General features: G+C 35.9%; 1 protein-coding gene across 2 annotated transcripts in view; it reads left to right on the top strand.

The window, feature by feature from the left end:
• Nucleotides 1-9,079: 9,079 nt before the first annotated feature.
• The window catches only part of cox19 (cytochrome c oxidase assembly factor COX19), a 56,489-nt gene continuing 42,959 nt past the window's right edge, over nucleotides 9,080-22,609 (top strand). The window contains exons 1-2 of one of the 2 annotated variants that reach the window (XM_084135839.1): nucleotides 9,080-9,265; nucleotides 16,221-18,527. In XM_084135839.1, the coding sequence (XP_083991965.1) occupies nucleotides 9,184-9,265; nucleotides 16,221-17,125 (987 nt within the window). In that variant the 5' untranslated portion in view covers nucleotides 9,080-9,183 and the 3' untranslated portion in view covers nucleotides 17,126-18,527. Of the gene's footprint in view, nucleotides 9,266-16,220; nucleotides 18,528-22,609 lie in introns of those variants that run through there. The other variant, XM_084135840.1, reaches the window with a different exon arrangement.

Raw genomic sequence — 22,609 nt, 5'->3', positions numbered from 1 at the left:
CTTTTTGTACTGAAAAAAAATCAGTTTTTCAATAATGTTACATTATGATTAGAATCAAACCTGATCAGGATGTTACAAAGAGAAAAGTTGGAGTTTTTAGAGTTTATCATTTATTTCAAACATCTGTTTTTCATATAATTCTACAAATTTAAAGTGTGCCACTTTATTTCTGTCTATGTGTGTTCTGTGTTGTTTCTGATTTTGAGGATGAATTTTGTCCATTGATCAAATTCATTTGATTCTAATCATAATATAACATTACTGAAAAACAGGTTTTTTTTCAGTACAAAAAGTGCCTAAACTTTGACAAAAAGTAACTTTTATTATTATAATTGTGATTTCATAATATGTAGATATGAATACAACTGGAAAAACTTGTGAAAAGATGTCTTTCATTTAGTCAAAAAGCATATAGTGGAGCTCTGCAGCCATCTACTGGTTAAAGTGATAATTTGTTACTTTTAAAACAGCATCTTCCAAAAGATGGGCAAAAATCTTACACTAAACCATGTCAAATTATCCATGTTATCCCCATGAATGAAAGTTAGAAATGTGGGTCAAAAACACCCTGAACAGCGCACAAGGGTTAAGACAAATGGATTTGTTGTTTGTTGTGTTTTCATATTCAAGAGATTATAAGCTAGATGCAGTTTTTTTGGGTCTGCATCAAATGTTCTTCGACTTTTATACATTATAAATTTGTTTATGAATTAAGATTGATCTGTTGAAAGCAGTTATTTTGAGATAAATGCCAAATGTTCTCCTCCTATTCATATTTTACATTGAGGGGGTGCATACAACATATTTGCCCACCGGCAACTATAGTTGCCGCACATTCAAATGTGATTTTCAAGAAAGAAAAAAAAAACCTGGGGAAAATAAATGCAGAACATGTTCACATAGGACACTATTAACAGGATTATATGCATGAAACCATTCAGAAAAATTTGGGCACAAATGGGTTAAGAGTCTTAGTAGCGCGCTAAGAGACGACGTCAATGGAAAATGCAGCCCAGGTATGATGCGTATGATGCATAATGGAGATTCCAAAGCGCTCTTCTTTGGTCAGAACCATGGAGAGCGATCGCGGATAGGTCTGTCCTATGCACCGAAACTTTTAACTATGCAACAAAATATTTAAAGAGTATCAAGCTATTAAAATCTAGATTATGTATAGGCTACGCACAGATAATATAACAGTAGGCTATATTAGTCCATATTTTTTTATTAGGTTAAACAGTGATTGGATAACGTTTTTAATTTAACGTTTTTAATTTAAGGCCCACCCACAATTGGTCTGGCCCATCCAAAACTGGAATCCTGGCGCCGTGCCTGGGCTAAAGCAAAGGTTTTTTGATTGCTCACTCACTCTTGAGCGTCTGGCGCGAGTGATTTCAATGTCAATGTAAAGACGCGTTTACACGCGTCTAGAGGTCCTGAATGAGGCGTTGAATGAGGCGTTTAGCGCGGAGCGGTAGACGCGAATGAGGCGAATTGACTAACACAGATTAATGCATCTGTCTTTTCGATCATTTCACTGTATCTCAGAATCGCGATGTAAAGTTAACGTTATTACTTTAACAGCAGCAGTAAAACTGTTTCTACTGTGATGGTTTAACTTTGCAATCAATCCGTGGTTCAGCAGAGGCTGATATATGACAATAGATGACATTGCGGCTGATTTATCTGATCCTGTCCATTAGCTTTGATCCATGTACGGCTTTTCAGAATGTCACCAAGTACAAATATTTATGTAATATTTCAGCGCGAAAACTCTAGTTGGGAACAATGAAAAGGGTATATCATCATATTTTACAGGACCGTCACAAAAAAAAAAAAAAAAAAAACTAAAACTGCAAATGAGAATGTTACTACAGGTACGATGGACGGCAACTCCCAGCTTCAGCAGAACTCAAAGTCCCAGGTTGACTCAAATGAACAAGGACCACAGTTTTGGGAAAGATAAGCTATTAGAGTAAAAATATTGCGTTAGGCTACTTCATGAGTTAATAAGAAAAAAGATTTTACAATTCCTGCAAATGCAGTGATGAAGTTCATGTTCTCATGATTTATTTTTATGAATAAAAATGTTTCAAACCCCCCCCCCCCCCCCCCCCCCCTCTGTTTTTTCTCAAATCGCACCCTGTATATATATATATAGGCTAGCCTATATATTTAAGTAGCGATAGTTCATTCCAAGTTTACTCAAGTGGAAGAATGTGACTAATAAACTTAGGCCTACTAACACAATGCATTATATTTTGAAAAAGAAGTAGATTATCTTAATATCAAAACCTTAAATTTTCTCTGGACTCAATGATAAATACATGTCTGACCGTGTCGGACATAAATAGGTTACATGTCCGACATCTAGTGTAGCCTATATATCTATGACTTCGCACGACGGTGTAATTTACTTCCGGGTAAAGATAGGATCAGTCAAATGAAATACAATAAACGTACAAATAAATATTACAAATTAAAAAACGATCGGAAATGTCGTCCAATTTTCTAATACTATTATTTGATGACAACAATACATTTGGAAAACAAAATACAGCCATTTCTGCTTTTTTTCTTTTAAACAAAAAACCAAGCTGCACCCTTTTTTAAATTTCATCTTTCATTCCGAAATAGAATAATGAATGAACGAATAAGTACACGGACCCAATGATCGCCTCGGAATCCTTTTTTTAAATCCAGATTGAATTTTGCCACGTTCATCGCGGGTATTTAATAAAAATGCAATCATAAGTGTCTTAACTGTGAGTGTAAATGCAATTAAGAAAAATAGCATTTAAATTATCATTTTGCTACAATTTTACGTTGAACATGTTAAAGGGTTAGTTCACCCAAAAATGAAAATTCTTTCATCAATTACTCATCAATTGCGAGCTTTCTGACCCCCCATAGACAGCTACGCAACTACCACTTTGACGCTTTAAAAAGTTCCTAAAGTGTTTGTAAAACTAATCCATATGAATTGAGTGTTTTAGTCTAAATTTTGTGCTTCCTTTATGATGAACAGGTTGAATTTAGGCTTTTATTCATCAATTCACATCAGATACGGTAAAAGGAAGCGCTAGCATGTTCGCTTGACATGCGAAAACAAATGAGGTTCATTCTCGTGTGTTGCGCAGCACGTTTGAGAAAGAGGTTTGTTCTCACGTGTCAAGCATGTTCGGTTGAGCTTCTGAAATCTGTTCATCATATAAAGCGTTCATGTCTCTTCAGAAAATTTTAACTACGGTAAACTGCTCGATTCAAATGGATTGGTCTTACGATCTCTTTATGAACTTTTTGAAGCATCAAAGTTTTAGTTGCATGGACTGTCAATGGGGGGACAGAAAGCTCTCAGATTTCATTAAAAAGATCTTCATTTGTGTTCCAAAGATGAACGAAAGTCTTACAGGTTTGGAACAACATGAGAGTGAATAATTAATGACAGAGTTTTTTTAAATTTTGTGTGAATTATGCCTTTAAACATCTCTAATCATTTTTGTAATATGTTTAAATGATATGTTAAAACAAATGTAGGAGATGGCTAATTTAATTATATTATTGAATTTGAATTGTCACTTTGCCCCAAACATTGCACATATGGTATGGAAAATGTAAATTTAAATAAGAAATACATTGCCATTTTATATATTACATTGCCATTTTGCATATTAAATTTCAAAATGTCTTTTGATACTTGTATGCTACCATAATAAAGAGATCGTAAAATAATTTGAATTGAGCAGTTTAGTCCAAGTTTTTCTGTAGAGATACGGTCATTTTATATGATGAACAGATTTAATTTAGGCTTTTATTCACATATATATATGTTCATTTTGCTAAGTCTTTATTGTATTGTGAAGTCTTTGATGTATTTACACAAATAAATACTTTACTGTAAGTTGGAATGAAAGTATTCAAATGTTCATATGTATTTGATATGTATTTACAGAAATTATTAAATTGATGCCTTTTGGATTCAGTTGTTGAATGTGCATGTTATTCAATAGAAAAATAGCCTTTAATAGTTCTCGTAGGAACAAATTTGACACAGTTAAGGTACAAAGGGGCTTGTCACTGGGGTGGTACCTTAAAAGATCAAATTTGTACCTTTGATAAAGGTACAATATTGTACCAACAAGTTTTAAAAAACAAAAGGTACATTTTGGTTGCCCATGGTACAAATCATGTCCTTTAAGGTACAAACTGGAATGGAACAAATTTGTTCCTCTATATTAAGGTACAATTTTGTACCAGTAAAAGGTACCTCCCCAGTGACAAGGGTTTGTACCTTCTTTGGTACAAAATTTTACCTTTTTTTCTGAGAGTGTAGGTTTAGGGGTGGGGTTAGGGGTAGGTCATCAGACCAATCAGGGATGACTTCCCTAATGAATATTCATGAGTCTTCCCCTACCATCCTGGGGAAAAAAATATCGCCTGCGGGTCTGCAGCAGCTGGATATTATATGTCTCGGCAAAACTGGAAGCGCAGGTAAAAAAAAGACGCAACTGTACAAATCAGGTTATTTCGGGAACTTTTTTGCCCCATGCACACAACAAGTAGGCCTAATTTAGACATTTGCAACAGCTTATTTTTTACACAAAATTTGATTTTACGCAATTAATCTGTTTTGCAGTTCCTGACGTGTTTTCGGTTGCAAATTGCTGTTCACATCAGGCTTGCAGTAGCCTGGGTTTCCCCATACTGCCTTGTTCACATCGCGATTTTATTCACGCTGCTAGGCAGTCTGGACACCATGGACCAGATTTTCCCCTGAAAAAGGGAACCAATCACAGAACGGGGAGGGAGCAGCAAGACGATGACGACACCGATGGATCCAACATGGCATCAGACTCGACGTTACCTTCTACCCTCATGTTTATCTTGCACAAACTGTAATATTCGCTAAATGCCATCGTGTACAAATAAATCTTTGACCCATCGTCTTTTTCCTCGTCGAATTTCTGTCGCTCTACATACGTCATCTGGTATAATTGAAGCGATTGGCTATGAGCTACGTACAGGCGCATTTGATAGACATTCATAGCGCCCAATAAACGGCTCTGGGCATTCGTAAACCACGCCTCAAATACGAGAAAATGAACACGTGGTTCCCAGACCAAGTCTCAAATGAGACTTGGTCTGACATTAGCCAGGCTAGGCTTGCAGTGCTTTTGGCCGTATTTGTGCGAAAAAAACGTGCCAAAAGTGTAAGCGCGGAAAAAATGGAAGTCAGAAGAATACATGTATTTTGCGTTAGCACGAAGCTGCAGTTTCAAAACACATGAATTACACTTACGAATAACAGTAAAATGCTGCAAATATATATTTTTTTACACTTGAAAGGAGATTTACATCTTTACAAATCTTCTCTTGCGCATGCAAATTTAATTTACGCCTGCAATCTTATGTACACTTTCACAAATCTTACCCTGCACATGCGATTCTTTATGACATCATATACCTTCATAAATGAGCACTTTAATCACTTGATTTCAAAAACAACACATTTCAGCGCTAGATTGCCTCTTATTTAACAAACGAACGAAATGAATGCTCTGCTAGTTAACTGGAGATATTTTATTTATTTGTATTGGTACATTCGTCCCGCGAGATGTTTCAAAAGTGGTGGGGACAATATCGACCTTAGCAAAAAGTGGTGGGGACATGTCCAACACGTCCCACCCGCAAATTACGCCTAGGGGTAAATTCTATTGGGGATCCCTTGTAACCAGTGGTGGAAAGTAACTAATTACAAATACTTTCGTTACAGTACTTGAGTAGATTTTTAGATTTTTCTACTTTCTTGAGTATAATTAAAATGTGGTACTTTTACTTTTAGTTGAGTAGAATTAAAATAAAGTATTCAACTTCGCTACATTTATTTTTCACCAAAAGTACAGAGTAGGCCCTACTTTGAAAAAGGTGCCGACGGAGCAACAGAGCGAGTTTACATTTCACAAACACTTTTCAAACGACTGCGTGCGGTGCCGGTGGAGGCTGAGCCCTCAGCTCTGCACTTCAGCCAATAACAGACAGTTCTGAAGCGCTTCAGCCAATAACAGACAGGTCTGACTCGGGTGCAAAACCAATCAAAACTTCCAGTTCAGCTGGGGGGCGGGGCGTTCAAACCGCGCTTTGACATTCAATCACTGGCGCTCGTGTTTAGAATCCGTATTGCTAACGTTTCAATATTTTATTGAATATAAATTCTGATTCTGATTTTAAAATGTAATTGTGGCAACTCCTGAAATGGCCATCCCATTGATATTACCAGAGCATTGAGCAGTTGAAGTAAATAAAAAAGTCGGCTCATAACATGGACACTGTTATTGCTTGGACGGAGCAAGAACAATGTAGCCTAAGTGTCTTGAAAACATTAACACAGTTCAACTGAAAGGTAAAGCTCGCCCTCTTTAACAAAACAGTTAAACTAAATGTACAAAACAAACTTTGTACAAAGCTGAAAAACCCTCAACAACAGTAAAATAAGATCGCATGATTTGTCTGTCAATCAGATGCATGTAAAAGCAATAGTAGGCTCCCAGCACATTTTCGGTAGAACGAAAAAAAAGAGCATTTAATTTAACGTTAACCATACCCCACTTAATTTTTTTTTTTTTTTTTTTTTTTACTGGCACTTTTTTATTCATACTACATCTCTCTTTTTTACCTTTGCTTTCAATTATGAAATTATTCAAATAAAAACATTCAAATGATCTTACCTGGACTTACTTTTAAAGATTAGTAATAAAACATTTTCTCTTGACAGCAGGGAAAGCTAGTATGTTTGGTTAGCATACCATACCATCAAAACTACAATTTATGAGTTTAATATCATGTTTCATGTTTTGCTTCAAAAATCAAAATGACTTGAAATTACTTCTGTGGTTTCATGTGTGAGAATATATTATTTTATTAAATTCTATAATACCAGGCTATGTTGATTAGCATTGCATTAATGGGTTAGTTCACCCAAAAATGAAAATTAGCCCATGATTTACTCACACATAATTAATATAAATGTCCTGGCTCCTCCAAGTTTTATGATGGCAGTGAATGGCTGGAAAAAATGTAAAACCCCAAAAAGTCCATCCATTCATGATAAAAAAAAAATACTCCACATTGCTCCAGTGGGTTAATAAAGGCCTTCGGAAGCGAAGCCATGGGTTTTTGAAAAATTCCCACATTTATAACTTTATAATCTAAAATAACTAGCTTCTGCCAGACGATCGTACACATACTAAGCAAATTGACTTGCGCCACAAGAGTAACCTGTGACACATGTATATGATGTAGAATGTAGGAGTATCGTAAGCTTAGACGCCTCTCGTGGTTTAAACAAATAGGGCTGTGCAACAAACTGAAGCTCCTCTTCTATAATATATATACGTTGTGTGTCGAGTCAGGGGTTAGTCTTCCACTGTAAATCGATGCGTATGGTCGGTCGTCTGGCTGAAGCTAGTTATTTTAGATTATAAAGTTATAAATATGGGTATTTTCCTTACACAAACACATGGCTTCACTTCAGAAAGGCCTTTATTAACCCCCGGGAGTAAAAGTGGAGCACATTTATCATGGATGGGTGCACTTTTTTGGGCTTCAAATTTTCTCTAGCCATTCACTGCCATTATAAAGTTTGGAAGAGGTATATATTTTTTAAATTTTATTATAACTTTGATTGTATTCATCTGAAAGAAGAATGTCATATACACCTAGGATGGCTTGAGGGTGAATAAATCAGGGGCTAATTTTCCTTTTTTGGTGAACTATCCCTTTAAAGACATACATCATTCTTATGAAAATACCTAAGATATCGCTATCATGTGTTTGTCTTCATGTTTCTTCAGTCAAATGTCTCTATTTGCATATTATTATATCCATATTGGCATTTCCTGAAACGTCATAAGTGAATCACTTCTATGAATCTCACTTGTGGACTTTCTGCGCGAGGTATGAATCAGTGTGTACTGGGCTTCCAGTATGAATGAAACAGAATTGACATGAGAGTGTTTAGCGCTCCATATCGCTATCATCTCCCCATTTTGGGTAAAAATAGAAAAATAATATTAAAGTACTTTGTAACGTAGTTACTTGAGTAGTTTTTAAGCAAACTACTTATTGTAAATTATTACTTAAGTAGCAATACTTTTACTTAAGTACAATTATTTAGTACTCTTTCCACCACTGCTTGTAACAAACGTAAATTGGAGAAAGGCCTGGCTTTTGCCTAGTAAATTTTGTGTTTCCAACAAAGTTAAGGAAATTCATTATAAAATCCTTCATAAAATCTATATGTTAACTCCTCTATCTCTAAATATACTGATATTGATGAAACTTGCTCTTTTTGTGGTTTTGTTGAAGAAACAGCCACCCATTTATTTTGTGATTGTAATGTAACCAATAGATTTTGGGTTGAACTAAGTTTTTTTTTTTTTTTTTTTTTTTTTTTAAAGCCCTACAAATGTGACCCACACCTTCATTCTCAAAGACATTATCTTTTATTATGAAAACCCAAAGCTGCTGTCCCTTGAATATGTTGTTAATTTCTTTATCTTGTATGCAAAATTCTTCATCCACAAGAAAAAATGTCTTAAGTCTCCTTTAAGCTTTCCTCTTTTTCTTGCTGAATTTAACTCTTTTATTTAGACTCTTAGACTTGTAAATAACGACAACAACAAAAAAGTGCAAAATGTTTTATGCATTATGATAATTTATTCAAAGATATGACTTAACCTTATTATTATGCTTTTCTTTTCTTTTTTTGTGTATGTATAATTACATAAATATCCTGGATTTGCATACATCAAATTATGTTTTCTGTTGTGTATCATTGTTTGTTCATTGTAAAAGATACAACCTTGCTTAACTTCCCTGAGCTTAATTATGTATAAGTTCTGCAATAAATTAAATAAAAAGATTTTAAAAAATAAAATAAAATTGTGAGGGGAAGTTATTTTGAATAAAGATTAGGAGGGTACATGATTACCCATGATTATGATGCTAATTTTATAGGTAGCATTAGATTAATTGTTCCGCTTACCTTTATTTTGAAACCTAAGTCTAGTATTACAGAGGAAGTAAACTGTCCGGTTGTTGCTTAATTCACAGCTTCGCATGAGTGGCCTTTAAAACCAAACAGTGCGTCCTTCTTTGCGTAGTCAGAACTTATATTAAGAAACAATGTCAACAGCGATGAACTTCGGAACCAAGACGTTCCGACCCCGTCCACCGGACAAAGGAGCGTTTCCCTTGGATCATTTCGGTAAGTGATTTTGCGCATGCACCGTTGAGCAACAAGCAGTCATCATTTCAGCGTCCCAATTCGCTTACTTATACTGTGCCCTAAAAGTATTTACTGTTTTTGTGAAGAAAAAGTATAAGCTTTGGGAGATACTACTTCGTCATAATTGCGTATTTAACCTACCGCTCTGTCACTTAATTGTGTCATTCATGGGATTCGGTGCCTTTTGTGTCCCATAATGATCATACCATTACTTCCTTAAATGTGGAACAATACAAATTATAAACATGTCTTAGTCATAAATAACGACTTTTGAATTCTAAGCATATTGAAGGTGATTTAAAAAAAAAAGAAAAAGCTAATTTAAGACATTTTACAGCACTTTGAATTGCCATGTATATCACATTTTTTTCAATGTCCCTATATGCCTGTGTATCCCAATTTCATTATAAATGCAACACTTCCTGTATGTGATTATCATTTTTACATTGTTGAGTATATCAGTAAAGATTCTCTCTAATGTATATATTCTTTTTAATTATTAAATTTATTTTAGTTATTATAATCAAGGTGTTTAGCTTGTCCCTCAATTTATTGTCCACCCTCTTATTTTTGACTACTTCCCCTTTGAATGAAAGTTGTAAAAATTAAATGGCATATCATTAAGTTGTCATCACTTCTTTGGAGGGAAAACAACTTGGAAAGTGAGTGAGATCCTCTATTATTTTAATGGTCTATTTTTATTTTTTATTTATTTTTCATCAATTTTATCTTTCAAATTTGATGTGGTCAACCTTAGTACGCCCACCCTGTTAAGGGAAAACTTAAAAAAGGGAAAAAAGTTAGTAGAAACATCATAGTTTTAAAATTACAAATTTATAGACCATGCAATTCTTTATTAGATAAGCATTCTATGTTAGCTTCTTTTTGCACAGACCCTGTGCATTGGCTGCTTTTAGGTCAGAATGTCCGGTCAGTGTCCACCCTATTAAGTCAGAAGACCTAAACATGTACATAGTGATTGTGAAAGCAATTTATATTTAAAGTTCAAGAAGTGCATTTAAAGTTCTTTGGCAGTGTTTTTACATATTGTTTCCCGAATCCAGTTAAAGGAGCTGTATGTAAGAAATGTATTTCAATTAATCATAAAATGGCCCTGATATGTCACTAGACATTAAGAAATCATGTTCATTTCAAATACTTATATCACTGACAACAGTAGTACGGCCAGGATATTGTCATTTAAAAAGTGAAGTTGCAGCCCTCAACTGATGTTGATGTTGTCATCTTGTGTTTGAGCCTGATGCTCCACCCTGCACCTATCTACCAATCACAAAGTCAGTAGTGTTTCAGCATCCGGGTTGCCAGCTCTGCTCTAGTTACCACAGCTGCAGCTACAAACGTTCCTGCTGGATCCTGCAGCCTATCTGGCAACCTCGAGTCAGGGGAAGGGGAAGGGGGAGGGGATACACCGCTCTATACAGTAATTTGAAAGTGATTGCAGTACAAGTTTTGGCCACAATCTTACATACAGCTCCTTTAAGTAATCACGTAACTGGTTGTATGTGAGAGAAAGGAAATCATCCATCCATTCTTTATATCACTTGTCTTCCCTGTTATTAATTTGTCCACTCTATCACTTTTTTTTTTTTTTTTTTTTTTTTACAATTTCATAAAATCAGCTACAACAAAAAAAAAAGTCACTTTACTGGAGTATCAATAATGCAATAATGATAAAAGTAAACTTTAAAAAGTAAACAAAAACTCCTTTTAGGCATAATTGCATCACCATTTACCACTTACCATTTACCACATCACCACTATTTCCTATCATATTCACATTTTTCCTAATGAGTGTACTGCGTTTTAGAATACGGAAGACACTTCCGGTTCGGGGACGTTTCACTCAGAAGACTAAAACAAATAATTTCAAATCATAAGGTAGCACAGTTTGACTGATTAAGCTGTAAAATTCCCTACATGTTCTTTTTTCAGATGTCAAGAGAATAACATAACGCAGTATTTTAACGTGACAGATAACAAGAACATCTATGGCGAGAGCTCTTTTCAGTTGCTGCATTCTTTTCATGTCAAGTCAAGTCATCTTCATTTATATAGCACTTTAAATAATGTAGATTGTTCCAAAGCAGCTTTAAAGTCTATTTAAAAGAATGTTGTGGTCAATAGTGTCAAATGCAGCACTAAGATCGAGTAACACCAATAGAGATACATCCACGATCAGATGATAAGAGCAAATCATTTGTGACTCTAATGAGAGCAGTCTCAGTACTATGGTACGGTCTAAATCCTGACTGAAAATCCTTGCAGATATCATTTCTTTCTAAAAAGGAACATAGTTGTGAAGATACTGCCTTTTCTAGTATCTTTGACAGAAAGGGTAGATTTGAGATCGGCCTGTAATTGACTAATTTTGTAGGATCACGTTGCTTTTTTTTTTTTAACAAGCGGTTTAATCATAGCCACCTTAAAGGTTTTTGGTATGTATCCTAGAGACAAAGATGAATTAATGATAGTAAGAAGAGGATCTATGACCTCTGGAAGCATCTCTTTCAGTAGCTTAGTTGGTATAGGGTCTAACATGCATGTTGTCAGTTTAGATGATTTAATGAGTTTAGCGAATTCTTCCTCTCCTATAGCAATAAATGAATCAAATTTTTCCTTAGGGAGACTACAATGCACTCCCCGATGCGATACTGTAGTAGACGGTTGCATAGTTATAATTTTGTCCCTGATATTATCAATCTTATAAGTGAAAAAGTTCATAAAGTCATTACTGCTGTGTTGCTTGGAAATTTCTGGGCTTGAAGCTTTCTTTTTCGTTAGCCACTGTTTCAAATAAATACCTTTATTTTCTTCTAATAGGGTTGAAAAATAAGCAGATCTAGCAGCTTTTAAGGCCTCTCTGTATGCAATCAAACTCTCTTTCCATTAGGGGTGGGAATTGGCAAAAATGTGACGATTCGATAGTATTGCGATATTTGGCCCACGATTCAATATTATTGCGATTCTTAACATATTGCGATACAGCAAGTATTGCAATTCGATTCTGCGATATATTGTGATTCATGTCTCCCATATTATTCAAAGGCATTACAAAAAATGAGGAAAATAAGACTGCTCAACTCAGTTTTATATAAGCAGTTTTATATAAAAAATTCCTTTTTTGCAGTTTGAATGTCCTGTATGAAAAAAATGACGGAATAGCCTATGTTTTTATGTCTATACTGTTCGAACGCGCCCACGCCTGCGCCACACACACACACACACACACACACATTCCAGCATTGCAATCTTGACATCACAGCCTGTTCATTATAGTCTTAATAAAATATATTAATAAAATAGTCAACCTAACATATAAAAATTACACTGCTCTGTTTAAATAGTCAGTAGTACAATTTGTACCATTCACGGTAAGCACCGCTCCACTGTGATGTTTCCAAGCAAATTTTTGCGCGTATGAGGAGGATGATTTTTTCCGTCGATATTGGAACACAAATAAAGTACAAAGCCTATAATAAAGAATAGTTTAGCATCCAAATACATGGCAAATGTTGAAACATTTTCATTCTAATGAGAGGGTAACGTGAGCCCAACACTGCTTACTTTTGTTTTTATTTTTACATTACATTTAAAGGATTTGTTGTGGAATATTTTGAGTGTATCATAAAATCAGAATAAGGTAAGACAAGTAATATTTTCTGTCTTTTATATATATATATATATATATATTCTTGTTACATTTATATTTATTATATATATATATATATATATATATATATATATATATATATATATATATATATATATTATAAATATAGCTGCGAGCAGCGATGGAGGGCCCAAGCCGGTGACACCGCCACCCCGGTGCCTTTAGTGTAACTAAAGGCACCAGGGTGGCACCAGGGTGTACACCAGGGTGGCACCAGGGTGTAACTAAAGGCACCAGGGTGGCGGTGCACCCTGGTGCACCGTTAATAATATATATTAACTTTCGTGCTCTAAGTTTTACAAAAGCCCAACAGGAAGTCAACTATTATGGGTTGTTTGAAAAACGCATCCTCTGGAATTTGAAATACTCCTCCTAGAAAATTCGTCCAATCGCAACCAAACTCGGTGTGCATGAAGACAAGACATTGAGGATGCTAAATTGCGGACGGATTTTTGATATCTCAAACGGTTTGGCCGTGGCGAGGAAACGAATTTATGGCGAGAAACGGGCGTGGTGGAATGGCTCAGTAGCGCCACCTTTAGTCAAAAATGGGGTCTTAGTTTTTCCTAGAATCACAAAACTTGGTAGGTGTATTGTTCTCATCAAGCCGGACAACTCAGTCATTACCTAACTCAGTCATTACCTCAGACCAACAGGAAGTCAGATATTTTGGTTTGGTTTGGTTTGGAGAACGCTTGCTGTGGAATTTGAAACACTCCTCCTAGAGAATTAATTCAATCCCCATCAAACTTGGTGTGCATAAAGTCAAGACATTGAGGATGCTAAATTGCAGACGGATTTTTGATATCTCGAACGGTTTGGTCGTGGCGACGAAACAAATTTATGGCGAGAAAAGAGAAACACGAAGTGTTATAACTTCTGCACACATTAACTGATCTTGATGAAACTTCAGCAGTGTGTTCGTGGTAAGAGGCCGATCAGATGGATGTAACTATTGTGAGTCAAAGTTATAGCGCCACCAACTGGCAGCAGGAAGTGTGTCACTTTCAAAATGCTTTTGACAAAAGTGGGGGGGTTAGTTTTACCAACAATTACAAAAATCAGTATGTATATTGGTCTCATCGAGCCGGACAACTTTCTAATTTACAGTCATTAGCTCCGACCAACAGGAAGTCAGATATTTTGGTTTGAATGTGGATTTCTTTGCAAAATCAGCCTCTGAATTTTTACCCACTCCTCTTATGTGGTTTATTTTATTCCCACCAAACTTTTTCAACTTGATGAAAATACATTAAAGATGCTAAATTGTGAACGGATAATACATATCTCAAACGGTTTTGCTATGGCGAGGGATTAAAGTAATGTCAAAAATGGAAACACTAAAAGCCTCATATCTTCTAAAAATGTAATTATACACCATTTATTTCTATATAAAATTATACAAATATCAGAACTAAACCTATTTTATTCTTTTTTTCTTTCAATTAAATAATTGTTTAAGTTTAAAAACATCCAGAATGTTTTTTTAGTCCAAAAAATAAATAATGTCATTCATAGTGCTATACTGCCCTCTTGTGTTCAAAGTCAGGTTGGCCTATTGTATCTATATATATATATATCTATATTTGTATTTATTTATTGTTACATATATATATATATATATATATATATGTGTATATATATATCTTTTTTTGTTACACACACATATATATATATATATATATATATATATATATATATATATATATATATATATATATATTATATATATATATATAATTTATATATACAGTGAGGAAAATAAGTATTTGAACACCCTACTATTTTGCAAGTTCTCCCACTTAGAAATCATGGAGGGGTCTGAAATTGTCATCGTAGGTGCATGTCCACTGTGAGAGACATAATCTAAAATAAAAAAAATCCAGAAATCACAATGTATGATTTTTTTAACTATTTATTTGTATGATACAGCTGCAAATAAGTATTTGAACACCTGAGAAAATCAATGTTAATATTTGGTACAGTAGCCTTTGTTTGCAATTACAGAGGTCAAACGTTTCCTGTAGTTTTTCACCAGGTTTGCACACATTGCAGGAGGGATTTTGGCCCACTCCTCCACACAGATCTTCTCTAGATCAGTCAGGTTTCTGGGCTGTCGCTGAGAAACATTGAGTTTGAGCTCCCTCCAAAGATTCTCTATTGGGTTTAGGTCTGGAGACTGGCTAGGCCACGCCAGAACCTTGATATGCTTCTTACAGAGCCACTCCTTGGTTATCCTGGCTGTGTGCTTCAGGTCATTGTCATGTTGGAAGACCCAGCCTCGACCCATCTTCAATGCTCTAACTGAGGGAAGGAGGTTGTTCCCCAAAATCTCGCAATACATGGCCCCGGTCATCCTCTCCTTAATACAGTGCAGTCGCCCTGTCCCATGTGCAGAAAAACACCCCCAAAGCATGATGCTACCACCCCCATGCTTCACAGTAGGGATGGTGTTCTTGGGATGGCACTCATCATTCTTCTTCCTCCAAACACATTTAGTGGAATTATGACAAAAAGTTCTATTTTGGTCTCATCTGACCACATGACTTTCTCCCATGACTCCTCTGGATCATCCAAATGGTCATTGGCAAACTTAAGACGGGCCTTGACATGTGCTGGTTTAAGCAGGGGAACCTTCCGTGCCATGCATGATTTCAAACCATGACGTCTTAGTGTATTACCAACAGTAACCTTGGAAATGGTGGTCCCAGCTCTTTTCAGGTCATTGACCAGCTCCTCCCGTGTAGTTCTGGGCTGATTTCTTACTTTTCTTAGGATCATTGAGACCCCACGAGGTGAGATCTTGCATGGAGCCCCAGTCCGAGGGAGATTGACAGTCATGTTTAGCTTCTTCCATTTTCTAATGATTGCTCCAACAGTGGACCTTTTTTCACCAAGCTGCTTGGCAATTTCCCCGTAGCCCTTTCCAGCCTTGTGGAGGTGTACAATTTTGTCTCTAGTGTCTTTGGACAGCTCTTTGGTCTTGGCCATGTTAGTAGTTGGATTCTTACTGATTGTATGGGGTGGACAGGTGTCTTTATGCAGCTAACGACCTCAAACAGGTGCATCTAATTTAGGATAATAAATGGAGTGGAGGTGGACATTTTAAAGGCAGACTAACAGGTCTTTGAGGGTCAGAATTCTAGCTGATAGACAGATGTTCAAATACTTATTTGCAGCTGTATCATACAAATAAATAGTTAAAAAATCATATATTGTGATTTCTGTATTTTTTTTTTTTAGATTATGTCTCTCACAGTGGACATGCACCTACGATGACAATTTCAGACCCCTCCATGATTTCCAAGTGGGAGAACTCACCTCATGGGGTCTCAATGATCCTAAGAAAGGTGAGAAATCAGCCCAGAACTACACGGGAGGAGCTGGTCAATGACCTGAAAAGAGCTGGGACCACCGTTTCCAAGGTTACTGTTGGTAATACACTAAGACGTCATGGTTTGAAATCGTGCATGGCACGGAAGGTTCCCCTGCTTAAACCAGCACATGTCAAGGCCCGTCTTAAGTTTGCCAATGACCATTTGGATGATCCAGAGGAGTCATGGGAGAAAGTCATGTGGTCAGATGAGACCAAAATAAAACATTTTTGTCATAATTCCACTAAATGTGTTTGGAGGAAGAAGAATGATGAGTACCATCCCAAGAACACCATCCCTACTGTGAAGCATGGGGGTGGTAGCATCATGCTTTGGGGGTGTTTTTCTGCACATGGGACAGGGCGACTGCACTGTATTAAGGAGAGGATGACCGGGGCCATGTATTGCGAGATTTTGGGGAACAACCTCCTTCCCTCAGTTAGAGCATTGAAGATGGGTCGAGGCTGGGTCTTCCAACATGACAATGACCCGAAGCACACAGCCAGGATAACCAAGGAGTGGCTCTGTAAGAAGCATATCAAGGTTCTGGCGTGGTCTAGCCAGTCTCCAGACCTAAACTCAATAGAGAATCTTTGGAGGGAGCTCAAACTCCGTGTTTCTCAGCGACAGCCCAGAAACCTGACTGATCTAGAGAAGATCTGTGTGGAGGAGTGGGCCAAAATCCCTCCTGCAGTGTGTGCAAACCTGGTGAAAAACTACAGGAAACGTTTGACCTCTGTAATTGCAAACAAAGGCTACTGTACCAAATATTAACATTGATTTTCTCAGGTGTTCAAATACTTATTTGCAGCTGTATCATACAAATAAATTGTTAAAAAATCATACATTGTGATTTCTGGATTTTTTTTCTAGATTATGTCTCTCACAGTGGACATGCACCTACGATGACAATTTCAGACCCCTCCATGATTTCTAAGTGGGAGAACTTGCAAAATAGCAGGGTGTTCAAATACTTATTTTCCTCACTGTATATAATACATTTCATACACTATGGCAATTCAAAGTGCTTTACATAGAAAGGAATTAAAATATCACACTATGGCAATTCATCTCAATGGTAGTTGCTTGGCTTGTGCTGGATCCCTAAGAAGCTGGCAGTCTTTGCTCATTTGCACTTAGTTCTGCTGTCAAATAGTTTGGAGCCAATCACCTGAGCCATAAATGGCATGTACTGTAACTATTCACTCTGAAAGCCAGAGGAAAATTACTTTATTACAATGTTGATTGGCTGATGCATCTCGAGAATGTGCACAGTTCCGAACAAATCACTAGTGTTATCATTGGCTGGGATGTGAAAGACACCAGACGGAAAAATCTAAATCCATTTCAGGCGTTTAAGAGCATTCTATAACAAAATTTGGCACTGGTAAAACATTAACTGTAATATTATGAAATTGGACTTGTTGAGTCTGCCTAACCTTTTGCAATGCTTGATCAAACAAAAATGTATAAAACTGTATGAAACATTTGAAAATTTAAAAAAAACATTTAAAAATATTTTTTTTACTTGAAATGAAGCTGAAATAAAATACAATTTAAATATTGGATGAAAAATTTAACAAAAAATGTTGCCTTGCCAACTAATTAAAATAAAATAAGTTGAACTTGAAGTACTAAATTACTAAAACTAAAAAACTAAACAAAGCTAATTTAAAATATTTATAAATACTAATAGTATGAAAATAATACTAAAATAACACTGGTATAGACTAAGCTAACATAATAATCGACTAGCAGTGTGATGTAAGTTAAATAAGTAATACAATTTTTTTTTATTTCACTGTCTATAGTTTCAGTTTATTAACAATTTGAAAGACATAACATAGTTCTGACGACATACAACAAAGTGATTTTGTACGATTTTTAATCAGACACTTAACAGAATGCCAATTAAAAGTTCTTTGAGCCAATAGAATCACTTTGGGATGTTTTGTCTGTTCAACTCCATGTGGTAACATCTAAAATAACTTGTTTTGTTGAAATGAAATTATTTAAGATTACTGATTATAACTGAATTTAACCAACCTGAAAAAAAACCCCCAAGATTTTACTGAAGCATAACTGTCAGTAGATATAACCTGATTTCTCCAGCAAGGTAAAATAAGTTTGATATAATCTTTTTTTGATGTATATGTTGAAAGTCCTTTTCCACCCTGATGTAAATACTCTCAAAAATCAATTAATTAAATGAAAGAAATGTTTAAACAATTTAATTTAGTTAATTCAAAATAAATCAGTTTATTTGGGTCAACACAATTTAGTTGGTTTAGGTCAAATTGATTTATTTACTCTAGTATGTTTAACTTAACTTTTAGTCAAACTTATTTTTTTATGTTGATCCAACCAGATTTTTTTTATTAATTTACTGAGGCTTAAGTTTCAGACAAGTAGTGTTGTTCATCATTATATATAATGAACCAATAAGAGAAGATAGGTATCAGTACTGACACAGAACATTGAGCGCCCACAAGCGCTACTCTTCAGCACAATGGTAATCACAAAATTCAATAACAGAAACTCCTCTAAATGTCCAACATAACTGAACATTAAACATTAACATAAACTACCAACATCTTTCTCTTTACTGAAAAACACATAAAATAACCCTATATTAATCCCTAAATTTACTCTCCTAATGCAGTCCCTTGCAAAGCATGTTGGGAACAGATCAACTGCCCAGCTAGTTATGTCAAAAAATTATTCACATAGTTTCAACACAAATTAATTAAGTAACCTTCACTTTTAAATATATTAGGTGGATTGAACACAATGAAATTAAGTTGTGACAAATGTTAAATTGTGTTACCTTAGCTCATTTTAAATAACAAGTACAAGAGTTCAAATATTTTTTTTGAGTGTATATTCGTTTTATGATGTCAATTGTGATTTTCACTTTGATGCAACATAATGTGTATAATAACGTCAAATCTCAATTTATCTTTGAAGTAAAATTCGCAGATCAGGAAGGAGCCGCCAAACACAAACCTTTTCTTCTTATTTGTCCTTCAGAGCAGATGTCTTGTAGCTGACATGAGTTATACTGCCCTCTATAGGTCTGATGTGGTTTTAGTGCGCATGTGTCGAATGTGTCCATCCTGAGCTTTACTGGAAATTGTATATTGGGTCAATGTAACTCAATTACATTCCCTTGTTTTATTTTTTTCCAAAAACCTGTTTGGATCAGGTTACAACAACAAAATTAGATTTTATAGTTAGATTCAGGTAGAAATATCTCCTTAAAGCAACAACTGCACATTTTCACTTTTTACAGTGTAGATCAGAGCAAACTGTATTGTTTATTAAAATTGCGTCTGTCAGCAAGGGCTAACCATGCTAATCAGCTAAACTTTCTTTGACCCATTGGCTGTGAAAACATTTTGTAAATTGCTTGTTTTCTCTTTCCATTTTGCCATCTCATGGTTCCAAAATTCCTTTCCACATAACTGCACATTAAACATCAAATAACTTAAAAAATCAGTCATGAAACATGGATTTATGCAACCATACATATCTGATGTATTTTATGTATTTTACATAAGACTTAATCAAGAAATGAATATGCAGAACTTCTTAGATGCTTTTCAGCAGTGAGCTCAAATCCTTTTTTGCATACACAAGCCTTTCAGTAAAAATAAAAAGTGTTTTTATCATTATATTCTTCCTTTTTGATCTTCAATCTCAAATCTTAGCCGAAAGCTAATCTAAATCTCGCAGACAAAATCTCCTAACATTATCCGTTTATGAGAGAGAGAGAGAGAGAGAGAGAGAGAGAGAGAGAGAGAGAGAGAGAGAGAGAGAGAGAGAGAGAGAGAGAGAGAGAGAGAGAGAGAGAGAGAGAGAGAGAGAGAGAGAGAGAGAGAGAGAGAGAGAGAGAGAGAGAGAGAGAGAGAGAGAGAGAGAGAGAGAGAGAGAGTGAGAGAGAGAGAGAGAGAGAGTGAGAGAGAGAGAGAGAGAGAGTGAGAGTGAGAGTGAGAGTGAGAGTGAGAGTGAGAGTGAGAGTGAGAGTGAGAGTGAGAGTGAGAGTGAGAGTGAGAGTGAGAGAGTGAGAGTGAGTGTCCCAGTTATATAAAGCACTGCACAGCAGATATGGTGCCTTCAAAGCAGACACACACCATATCCATCTGATCATTACCCTGGGGAGTGTGAGTTTATTACTTCAGGTTTTCTTTGTGTTTTCTCTGCTAGTATCTCAATTTCCACCTGAAAATATCCTTTGTTATATGTCAGACCAGAAAGAAAAGTGTCAAACAGGTAATCCATGGTGCGTTCAGCTCTAAGACAGGTCTGAGGAGGGTAAAAGCACTCCAAATCTGTCACAAGCTCATTGATTCAGTCATAGATGAGGGTATACAATATGTTACATCTCATCCGAAAACTACTGAGGAAATTTGCACCATCTGACTTGCATAATTAGAACTCATTTCAGGAACATAATTTTGATTATTGGATTTTGACTATTAGAGAGGTGTAATGTAATGTAGTTTGTAAATAAATTAATGTAATGACGACATAAAAGTATCATCTGTTAAATGAGATCAGAAGGGTGTTAAATTTTGCCTTTAATAAGGATTTTATCTAGTTTAAGATGCAACAGAAATCTGTATTTCATAAAATGCACACTTGTGCACATACAGAGCTGTATTTTTTTTACTTTATATTACAAACCTGGGCAGAAAATTACATAAACCGCCTGTAGCTTGGCCTAGAGACCACCTGCAGATACGAGGGAAATGATTTTAATAATGCTCGCACACACACACATGCACACAGATTCAGATGTGATTTAAAGATGTATAACTTCATCACACGCCTGTTGTATAACTCATCGCTCCTCTAGGGAACTGTAGACTTCACACGCTGATGTGATATACCGCACTCGCACATGCAGACACATACTTTCATGTCTCAGAGTGAATTTATAAAGCTCTTTGGCCAGCCAAAGGTGTCTTTCATCTTTACTCAATAAATAAACATTGTTTGAAATGCAGTGTCTTAAGCGCATACTGGAAAATCTATAAACTGATTTATAGATGGTCTTTGATAGATTTATGAGTTTCTACAGAAACACTGATTTGTGAATGCAGACATGTTTTTCCTTTTTCATGTAATTTAAAAAAAAACATACATCTTTAAATCCCAAGGCTGTCTGCATGTTTCGATGGGGAAATGACTTTAATTCTTCAAAAATATTTTTCTACAGATGTGTTAAAAAATGTATACAACACATTTGCATATTTGATGTAAATAACATGTGAATTTCTATTCCTCACATTAACCTAATGCAGAAAGTCCTATACTGTGACAGGTGTTACCGACCCTTTGCTAAGCCCCACCCCCTTTGTCACTGTTGCCAGTTCATATCAGAGCCTTTAAAAAAACAGAGTTGCGACACTCCCAAAGATTTCCATTGGAATTGAGGAATGTGGAAGTAATGCATGTCGTGGAGCAAGCAATAGTTCAAACAACCAATACTGTAGTTCCAGCATTGAACCCCATTCATTTCAGTGTTTCTCAAGCGCACACACTGGTAAACTTTTTTTTCTTTGACATTTTAACACATTCGTTGAGCTCTCAGGAATCTAGAAAGTAGTGGTATTTTATGAAGCACTTTAATGTTTATCGTTACATAATAGATAGTTAGACTCTAATTGCAGTTAGATAACGTACAATCTTTCTCTCCCTGTAGGAGGTTGAATGAGTTTCTATGGGTGCTTTCACACCTGCCTCATTTAGTTCGGTTGAATCGCACTAGAGTTCGTTTTCCCCGTTGGTGCGGTTCGTTTGGGCAGGTGTGAATGCGGCAATCGCACTCGGGTGCGCACCAAAAGCGGACCAAACAAGCGTACCGAGACCTCCTGGAAGAGGTGGTCTCGGTACGCTTTGAAACGAACTCTGGAGCGGTTCGTCTGTGGTGAGAACGTGATCCGACCTCGAACAGAACCAACTGCCAAATAACTGCGCATTTTTGGACTGTTGGCCAGTTGCCGTAGTCAGTAGGATGTGGAGAAATGTTTGTTGACAGTTGTGAGGAGGTGCGGAGCCTGATAGAAATTATTATTAACATTATTTTCGAGCCGCATCCTCGGTTCATTCTCAAATATTATTGTTTGTCTAAAGTGGTGTAGACAAACTATAATAAAATATGACCAAGGATACAATCAACACCACGCAGTCGTCTCCACGCAGTCGTCTCTCCATAGTAAACAGCGGCGTGTAGTCCGCCGGATTTTCTGTTTA

The sequence above is a fragment of the Abramis brama genome, assembly GCF_963993115.1.
Source record: "Abramis brama genome assembly, chromosome: 14".
In the NCBI taxonomy this organism is placed as follows: domain Eukaryota; kingdom Metazoa; phylum Chordata; class Actinopteri; order Cypriniformes; family Leuciscidae; genus Abramis; species Abramis brama.
Note: the sequence above shows the minus strand (reverse complement) of the source record. Positions and strands in the feature narration are given on the sequence as shown.